The 9,879-nt window shown below is 40.2% G+C and overlaps 1 protein-coding gene across 1 annotated transcript; it reads left to right on the forward strand.

Moving 5' to 3' along the window:
• The first annotated feature begins 1,446 nt into the window (after positions 1 to 1,446).
• On the forward strand, positions 1,447 to 8,828 carry golt1a (golgi transport 1A). The gene is made up of 5 exons (XM_053445538.1): positions 1,447 to 1,607; positions 2,501 to 2,592; positions 7,739 to 7,917; positions 8,088 to 8,151; positions 8,256 to 8,828. Exons 1-5 carry the CDS (start codon positions 1,583 to 1,585, stop codon positions 8,283 to 8,285), a joined length of 390 nt encoding a protein of 129 aa, XP_053301513.1. The 5' UTR covers positions 1,447 to 1,582; the 3' UTR covers positions 8,286 to 8,828.
• Positions 8,829 to 9,879: the final 1,051 nt, after the last annotated feature.

Raw genomic sequence — 9,879 nt, forward strand, 5'->3', positions numbered from 1 at the left:
TGATATAATATATCATTACATTATCGGCTGAAATTATTACATTTTTAAAGGATTTGTTTAAACCGGCCACTAATGTAACAACCTGCCAATAATGTAATAACTTATTACATTATGGGCAAAAAGTTATTATGTTCTTGGTTCAGAAATGTTATTACGTTATTGGCAAGTTAAGCTAAGACATTTGTTACAATGTCTATACAATTACAGAAATATGAAATTATAGAAATATAAAATTATTTACTATCAAAACTTCATACAGTCTAACCCTAACCCTAACCCTAACCATAACAATCATATACACCAAAGATTAAGAGAATAAATGACTTTAAATTACAAGTTATTGCTATCAAATAACACACAAATAAAACTAAATTGCGCAAATCCTTTGTGTGTATCACACAAAAACACAAATAGAATGCAATCTTAAATCCAGACCTTTCTTGATGCAAAGTCATGAATCAGTCTGCCCAGCATTTGCCTTGTTGTTACCAATCACAGAAAGGCCACTAAAGCATTCCTGTGACATGGTAAACCTCAGGTAGGACTTGTTGCGCTTCAGCTACAGACTCGTTTTACATTATTCGTAATGATTTCAAGATTTTTTTTTTTAATATATGTGTAAAACTATAGATTCATAGTTTTATAACGAATTGTAGTTTAATTTTGAAGTTTGACTGATTTTACCAATTGCATTAGTACTGTACAAAACGTTACAGCCTGTCTCAGCCTTCTCCTCTCTTTCTGAGTGTGTGAGGCTTCTCTGCTTGCTGCTCCAGACTGGAAATAGGAACTGGAAATAAGATGTCCATGTTGCCCATACCGAGATCCTTGTAGATGTGCTCTCCTAACTCATCCAGTTTTGACCCAAAATGTTATCACTTTACTTCTGGCTGTTTCACCGACTGTTTTTGCTCTGTGTGAGTGACTGTGGGCAGGGCTGACCCAAGGCGTGTGTGTGTGTGTGTTTGTGTGTGTGTGTAATAGTGCAAACTCAGAAGTGTTAAAAGTATAGTGAGGCGCAAGCAAATGATATAATGAAACTAAAGTGATTGTTCACCCAAACATTTAAATTCACTCATTATCTACTCACCACTATGCCGTTGGTGGGGTGGGTGAAGTGTTTGAGTCCACACTTTTGGAAATTCATGTGTAATAAGCATTGCAGCCAAATCCTATACAATTTAAGAAAAAGCTGACGATTCTACAAATGTTAAAAAAAAATCAAAACAATTGAGGCGAATTTGAATGTCGGGGCTTTCAATGGCATAGTGGTGAGTAGATAACAAGTACATTTTCATGTGTTTGAGTGAACGATCACTTTAAGAAAGAATTGTGGAGAAAAGAATGAAAGCTTTTAAACACTTATCTTATCTTTGAATGACATCACTCAGGTCATTGAACATTTACCTAAGAATATCCAGTGTTCAATACAGGGCCTCAATGTGTGCTTGGTCTGGTTAATGTTCACCTCATACTTTAACAACATCAATGTACAAAGGTCACAGTTGTGAATAGGGAATATTCACTTCTTTCAGTCAGTCACACCGATACAAATTCTGGAGAGGGAGCATAAGGAATAACCATGGTGGTCATCTCAGAGTTCCAAAGTAAGTGTTCCCAAAGTTTTTTCTTGTTAGCGTTTGAGCCCAAAGGGCAAGAACCCTACTGTTTTTGCTCCAGTTTGTTGGCTCAAATTCCTGTGAGCTGGAATGAGCTAGAAACACGACACTTGGCATAATAACTGAAATTGATAATCTTTCCTCGAAATTACCCTTAATTGGCCACATGGTTGTGCTGGAATTTGGTCTACAAAAATGCACATTTTGACAGGCCACGCCCCTAATATATTATATATACAGTATATATAGTTTTTTTTTTTCCTGGGCGTAGCCTCATAGGATTTTCTACAGTTAAAAAGAGATAATCATTAACAATCAGAATAATAAAATCCTGGCTATGATTTTGTGAATGACACTGCTTCGTTGCAACAACTCTGGAGTATATTGAATGATGAATGAATCATAATTTTCTCAGCACTCAGAGTCTAGATTGCTAAGAAACAACAAAAATGACAAACACCATGAAGTTGCTGATAAGTTACTCCCATAATTTTTTAGGTGAGCCTGAGTAACTGGCACATGACATTAAGATACACATCTTTGCAGAAAGATTAGGAGAGATACAGATGAGTCAGTTATACACGTTGTTATTTTGGTTACATAAAAACAAATGAGAAAAAATATGAAACTTATAGAACAATGTCCACCTAATTAAATCACAGTTCTGCCTACACATACATTCTACTATACTTACTCATGCCATGTGTTATATTGGACAGCTAATAGATTAGAGAGGGCAGCTAATAGAAAAATTCCACTGAGGACTGATAACTCTTAAACATCTACCTCAAGTTTAAACTGTAATTGTTAACTGTTTTATAACTAAATTGTATTGTTGGTATTTTCTTACCTCTTAAAAACATCTTAACTGTATCTTCCAGAAATTGGGATTGGTCTGATCGGGTTTGGTTTATTTTTCCTGGTCTTTGGTGTGCTGCTGTACTTCGACTCGGTCTTGCTGGCATTTGGGAATGTAAGTAATCTTTCATGCAATAAACCTCTTCTCAGAGTCATCACATCATCACTGTTTCATACCAACATTCAATTCATCAGAATCAGAAATTCTTTATGATTCCAGGGGGAAATTGTATTTGTTACAAAAGTTCCAGGCAGGAGTAGAAATACAAGCATAAAAAGTAAAAAAGAAGAAATGAAATATGTACAATATGTGCGTTCTGGGGGCGTTCCGGAGCATGGACGATGTAGGACATGTCCCACGGTGTCTCCGCGGGAATGTGTTGACATAATTGTATTAACTTCTTATCTCTGTCCACTGGGCGAAAAAATGAGTCTGCCAGGTCTAGTCGCAGTAAGCCGCCAAGGGAGTCCCCAGAGCGTGAGTCCCAGGCAAAGCCGGATGCTAACAAAGATATGCCACGCTGCATTAAGGTCCATGATAACCAACTAACTAGTCTACAAGCTACTGCTGTGCTTTCTGCTACTGTGGAGTCTTTGAGTAAGAAATGTGAAGATTCTGAAGCACGCTCCACATGGAAAAACTATCGACTGGTGGGTCTGCCTGAGGGATCCGAGGGTCCCCGATCTACGGTATATATGGCGTAACTTTTGCAGGACTTATTGGGCCTCGATGCTAAACCCGGGTTGGATAGGGCCCATCGCACACTGCATGCTAAACCGGAGGAGGGAGAGCCACCGCGTCCGGTGGTCATCAGGGTTACCCTAGTCTAAGTTTAGAACAACATCTAACAACGTGCTGAAGAGACTTCCCCCTGGCTTCCTATAATAGAAAAAAGAGTCATATTTTCCTGTTTTTTACGCTGACTGTGGCAAATTATAAAAACAACTAGGGCTACGTTGTAGCACTTGCGGGCCCGAGCACCCGCAAGTTGAAGCCTGTAGCGGTCGGTGGAGAGAGCGATCGATGCCCAAGAGCACATCTCCGAGTTGCATGTGCATTACATTTTATGTAAATCGAATGATATTTGTAAAACAAAGCTTACTTCCTGTTGCCAATAGGTGGCGCCATCACTATTATTACGCACAGACATATAGATCTGTTCAAGTAGCTGCTCTGATGTAGCATGAGCAATTTTGTGTCAATTGGCCAATGTTACCACAACTTCATTTTCACACTGATCAGTAGGTGGCGCTATGACCCTGAACTAATATTTATATATGGAGCTGTTCATATCAGGATTGTGATCATAGGTCAGTGGTTTGGAGCCGGTTGGATAATGCATATTTCGGTGAAAATACCACAAGGATCATTTAAAACAGCACCTTTTTACCCTGTCTAAAACAGCCCTCCTCAGATTGACCTGTTTTGAGTGGCAATAGTTACTCCCGCCGTTTACCCGCTCTTCATTGAATTTCTTCACTTTGACATTCAGAGTAATGGGCAGAAATCACATCGCGTCAATGCCCACTGTGGGCCTTCGTGATGCTTTGTTTTAATTAAACAGTCGGATTCCCCTGGTCCACACCAGTTCTAAGTCAGCTGCTAGGCACCAGCCGAGGCGCACCGCAGGAGGGTCCCCCTGTGCGAACGGAGGGTTCCCCCAGCGGGCGCCGTAGCTGAGGTGATCTGCGAGAAGGGCCCGACACACGTCCAGAGTCGCCGCCGCCGCCTGCCGTACCCGGTCCCCTCCAACACTAGACTTCCGCACCGGCGACGGACACCGCGCCGTGGTCCAAAAGATAGAAAGCTCCAGCGACGCTGTGAGGTGACGCGGACAAGGACCTCCCCCCAAAAAAACTTGGAGGCGGGCCGCTCACAGAGCCTCCGGAGGCGTGGAAAGGAGGGCGACAGGGCGACTGCTCCCCAAGCCGCTGCACGTGCACAGCGGTTTTACCACAAATAACAATGAACATCGGCCAATGACATCAGTGAAAGTCAAGTTTATTACCGATGCGCCGATGTCAGTAAAGGAGGCGACTATTGGCCGCTACCGATGTACGTGCGATACATTGGTGCACCACTAGTGCGTAGGATTCATACTAAAAGTGTACGTGTGCACAAAAGCCAGAAATGGCGTCGACAAAGAATTGGATTTATAAAACGGTGCGCATGCAAACCTGAACGCAATGTTCGCTTTATAAATCACAGTCAACCTCAAAACGTTCGTACTTGGATCTACCTTTTCTACGGTTTCGAGCGTGAGTCCTGACGGAGTCACGGCATCAAGCGATGAGAAGAGGAAGCAAAACTTTTTGACACTGACATCGAGATGTTTGTAAGTGAGGTGGAGGTGAATTTTTATTTTATGGGACAGCAGTGATGTCACTAATAAAGAATTTACACTGATACTCTGCCGCTGCTCTGGATAACACAATATGTGAGAATGAAGAGGATAGAAAGAACAGAGCCTGAAGTAAAAATATATCCCAGATCCAAGATCAATAGAATCTACATCAGCTGATCAGACATCGCTGAACACTCTATTCTTCCTCATCCTTTCATTCGCGTGCAGACATCACGCAGAACCCCGTACCACTGTCACAGCAGTATTTATTTATTAGAGCATCGGACCGACTCCCTCACATCAGTGGATCCTCACCTCCTCTGGGATATTTTTGGGAAAGTTTCTTGATTACTTGTAAGTGATCTCCTGTGCGCTGTGTGCGCCTGATGGCACAGACAGGTTCACTGCAGTGATTTGATGATACACGCACAGTGTGTCAAGATATAATTAAAACCTATTAATGACTCGGCTCCGTAACTCAGCTGTTAAAGGGAATCTAAATGTAACAGGTATCAGAACACAGGGAGAAAATATAAATCTATACACAGAATGAAACAGAAAGAAACACAAAGTGGGACAACATGAAACACAGGGACAACACGAAACACAAGGATGTCATAATCAAAACTGAAAACACCCTTCATAAAGAGGCAAGAATAATTAGTCTAGATTCATAACCATGACACAGACTTTATTATTTTAATTCCTTATTATCAGGTGCCAGCAGTAAGTCGTTAAAGACTCTGCAGCTTGTGTAACAAGAAACGGGAAAAGAGACCAAATTTTTCCTGTATTAGCTTCACTACACTTGCTTCCGGTTAAATCTAAAAATAATTTAAAATTCTCCTCCTCACCTTCAAGGCCCTTAATAATATGTGACCATTATACCTTAAAGAGTTGATAGTACCTTATCAACCCACTAGAGCACTGCGCTCCCAGAATTCAGGCTTACTTGTCTTCCATAAAGTCTCTAAAAGTAGAGTAGGAGCCAGTGCTTTCAGCTATCAAGCTCCTCTCCTGTGTAATCATCTCCCACTTTCAGTTTGGGAGGCAGACACCATCTGTACGTTTAAGAACAGGCTTTAAACCTTCCTATTACGATAAAGCTTATAGTTAGAGAAAGTCCTGGCTTGTCTTGGACCTGCTCTTAGTTACGCTGCTATATGACTAGAATGTCACTGGACACATGACACATGGAGCTTCTTTTCCCAGCTTCTCCTTCCTCCTTATCACATCAGACAAAATTTATATCTCAACAATACACGTTAGTGACTTGACTTCTTCCCCGGAGTCCCTATGCCTTATCATCCGCTGATCCCGGGCTACGGTTGTGTCCACATCGTGGATTATGATGTTTGATCGTGAATCAGAGATCGTGATCGTAATGGCAGATCCTGTATCGTGCTGGCTGATCGTGATCATATTGGCGGGTCCTGTATTTTGCTGGCTGATCGTGATCATTATGGCGGATCCTGTATCGTGCTGGCAAATCGTGATCATAATGGCGGATCATGTTAGATACAAGATACAAGATACAAGATTTTACCCTGTTAAAAGTTGTATTCTTTGAAGTAGCTTTTCCTTACTCTTGTTGAGGGTTAAGGGCAGAGGATGTCAAACCTTGTACAAGCCCTACGAGACAAATTGTGATTTGTCAATATGGGCAATACAAATAAAACTTGACTTGATTTGATTATTGATATTTCGCACACGCACTAATAACGCTGTTGGTTTTAATGTTAATATTGAGGTGGATCAATAATCTGGCTTCAATTCACCTTCTCACATCTGCATTGCCACTTTCCCGTCTCCAAAATTTCCATATGTATGGGTTAGAGTTAGCTTAAAAGTGTCTCCTATCAAGTATGTTTTTATAGATCCCAAGTGGCATATGCACAAAATGGGCTCTGAAAGATGCGTATGCAACGGTTATAAATGAGGCCCCAGAGCTTTAGTTATGCCACGGATCATTGATTAATCGATTATCCTGCTTTATTTGTTTAACCTGCATTGATTATTTGAGGCTAGCAACAGAGCACCTTCAAATACTCTTCCACAGAGATGAAAAATAATTGGATCTAATGGAGTTATGTAATTATAAATATCACAGTTATGATTAAGGTTTCCTGCCCCTATGGTAAATGGTTTTGTATTCATATAGTGCTTTTTTTAGTATTGACTACCACTCAAAGCTCTTTACAGCTATTATGCAGGTGTCTTTTGAGAGAGGTACTATTTTACTTTTGTTGGTTGGTGGGGGTGTGTTGTGGGAGGGCAAAACGAACAAATCACAGACTAAGTATATTTGTTTTAATTAGGTATGGCTCACTAGAGGCTACCTACTAGCTCATGATATAACCAGTAAACGACACACCAATCTCTTACCCATGAGACCTTGCTCTACTCCAGCACACATACTAAACAAGGTCTACAATGACCAAACATAAATACATCCATATCTCATGACTATCACTTAAGTTTATTTTTAATTGATCCATTTTGTTCATTGTCATACATCCTAATTCTCCAAATAAACCCATATCATGCCACTGCCAGTCTCTGAGTCTAGGAGAGAACACATGGCTTATTTGATGCAAGTCATTGCAATTCTCTTTGAGATCCAATACTGGTAAGATTTTTTACTTACTTCTTTTACTTACTCTACTAAGAGACGATCTTATCAAATATTGCATCAGCTCTTACCTGACTGACTCCATCAGAAAACAAATGGGCAAATTTGTGACCAATAATTCTTTAATTGTACATACTATTTGGGCAGAGTACAGTAAGCTAGACTAATATATGTTAAAAGTTTTTTTCAGAGACAGGAGCGTTTGCATATTCTCCCACTAAGACAATCTGTGAAATTGTCTTTTATGTCTCCTCTCCTTTTTTGTGTGACTACACTCCCTTTAGATTCTGTTTCTGACTGGCTTGACATTCATCATTGGCTTTAGAAGGATGGCCCACTTCTTCTGCCAAAGACACAAGTTCCGTAGCTCTTTTTTCTTCCTAGGAGGTGTGTCTCTGGTGCTGTGCCGTTGGCCAATCATTGGAATGCTGGTGGAGAGTTATGGCTTTGTGCTATTATTCAGGTGAGTTCCAGTAGGAATTTTGTCAAATACAAAACGAGGCTGCAAATCGATCTTTGTCTCTAATAATGATGATCGTGATGATGCTGATAACAAATGTTTCCAGTTTGATTCAGGAATATCATGATTATTTGATATCAACAATGCCCCACTATTTTGTTTCCCCGCTTTAGGTCCTTCTTCCCGATGGCCTTAGGATTTGTGCTGTCAGCTGTAAATATCCCTTACCTCAGTGCAGTATGTTTTGTTCTTCCCTCGGTAGATTAACACTTAAACATTTTTGAAATACCACATGGTCACTGCTGAAATTTGACAATAATTAAATGTGTTTTTTCTTGCAGTTTTTTTCCAGCAGCTCCTCCATGGTGTGAGCAGAATAACATGTTACAGCAATGAAAGAGTGTGTGTGGGGTCACAATTATTTTGTTGTTAACCAGTAAGAATATCATTTTTTCAATGTACTGTATTTTGCACCCTTTAGGGTTGCAATAAGCTGTCTGAAAGCTACTGTAACTTAAAACCCTATCAAATTGTATCTACCAGTTGTATGGGACCTATGTTCAACATTATTTTGCAATAACTTACTGTTTTTCATCCTCTAATATCTTGTTATTTTTGCTTTATTTAGAAATTTACTTAAAGATAATGTCCTATTTTATGATATTCCCTTATGATATTCATTCCAAATGTCTAAATACAAACCAAAGTCTAAATATAACCAACAAAACTATATTCATGGATTTTTTAAAATTTCTAGCTCAAGGTTTGTGATTTGACACTGCATAGAATGTTATTTTATGAAATACATTTTGATAGTCGAGATTGGGTTAAAAGTGCTTTACACTGGTTAGAATCAGTGTTCAGTATAATAAATGATAATTTGGATTTAAAAAAAACATCATCATTCACTCGTCTTTATGCTGCTTTGCCTCCTCTTTGTCTATATTGTTCTCATTAATTTTTTTTGCCTCCACTTCTTAAACCTGACACTTTGCTGTATTAGGAACATAGAAACCTGGCTCCTCCTCTGTTTGTTATCTAACCTGCAATCCTTTGGTATAATGCCTTTTGGCCCACAGATTCAAGATTATTATTGTCAAAAGCACAACAATAACATTAAGCAGTCGCTGGCAATGAAATGCTTGAGTCACAGGCTCTCTTCTAGCAATGCTCAAGTAATTACAACCAAAAAATAAATAAAAAATTGAAATAGTATAAAATAGAATAAAATAGAATATCAAAATTTAAAATAGAAAATAAAATATATCTATCTAAATATATATATTTACAGAAGAAGACAAAAATAAAACAACAATAGTGCAATTTGTAAAATAGTGCAAATATGCCACGGTGCTGGGGGAAGAAACTGTCTCTCAGCCTGGTGGTGCAGGCCCCGATGCTGCGGTACCGTCGGCCAGACGGCAGCCGGCAAAAATGTTTATGGCTGGTGTGAAAGGGGTCTTTAATAATCCGGCTGCTCTTCTTCCTGCACCGCTGGGTGTAGAGATCCTCTGGATGGTAGCGCCGTCCTGGTGATGTGCTGGGCGGACTTCAACACCCTCTGTAAAGCCTTACGGTTCAGGGTGGTGCAGCTGCCATACCAGGCGGTGATGCAGCCAGTCAGGATGCTCTCTATGATGCACCTGTAGAAGTTGCAGATAATCCTGGAGTCCATGTGGAGCTTCCGCAGCCTGCGGAGGAAGAAGAGCCGCTGCCTGGCCGTCTTCCTGATGGAGTCTGTGTGATCTGTGTGAATCTGTTGCGGTCGGTGGAGAGAGCGATCGATGACCAAGCGCATGTCTCCGCGTTGCATCCATTTTGCGCTCTGTGGCAGTAGGTTTGCCAGTAGGTGGCGCCATCATTATTATTACACACAGACATATAGATCTGTTCAAGTAGCCGCTCTGATGTAGCGTAAGCAATTTTGTGTCAATTGGACAATTTTACCACAACGTAATTTTCCCA

The sequence above is a fragment of the Pleuronectes platessa genome, chromosome 2, assembly GCF_947347685.1.
Source record: "Pleuronectes platessa chromosome 2, fPlePla1.1, whole genome shotgun sequence".
NCBI lineage: Eukaryota > Metazoa > Chordata > Actinopteri > Pleuronectiformes > Pleuronectidae > Pleuronectes > Pleuronectes platessa.

Excerpts from the sequence above, each read along its gene's own strand:
- golt1a (XM_053445538.1), top strand. The coding sequence starts at position 1,583 with ATGGTGGTCATCTCAGAGTTCCAAA. Across the intron at positions 1,608-2,500 it reads GGTCATCTCAGAGTTCCAAA|AAATTGGGATTGGTCTGATC; the intron begins GTAAGTGTTCCC and ends TGTATCTTCCAG. Across the intron at positions 7,918-8,087 it reads GGCTTTGTGCTATTATTCAG|GTCCTTCTTCCCGATGGCCT; the intron begins GTGAGTTCCAGT and ends TCCCCGCTTTAG.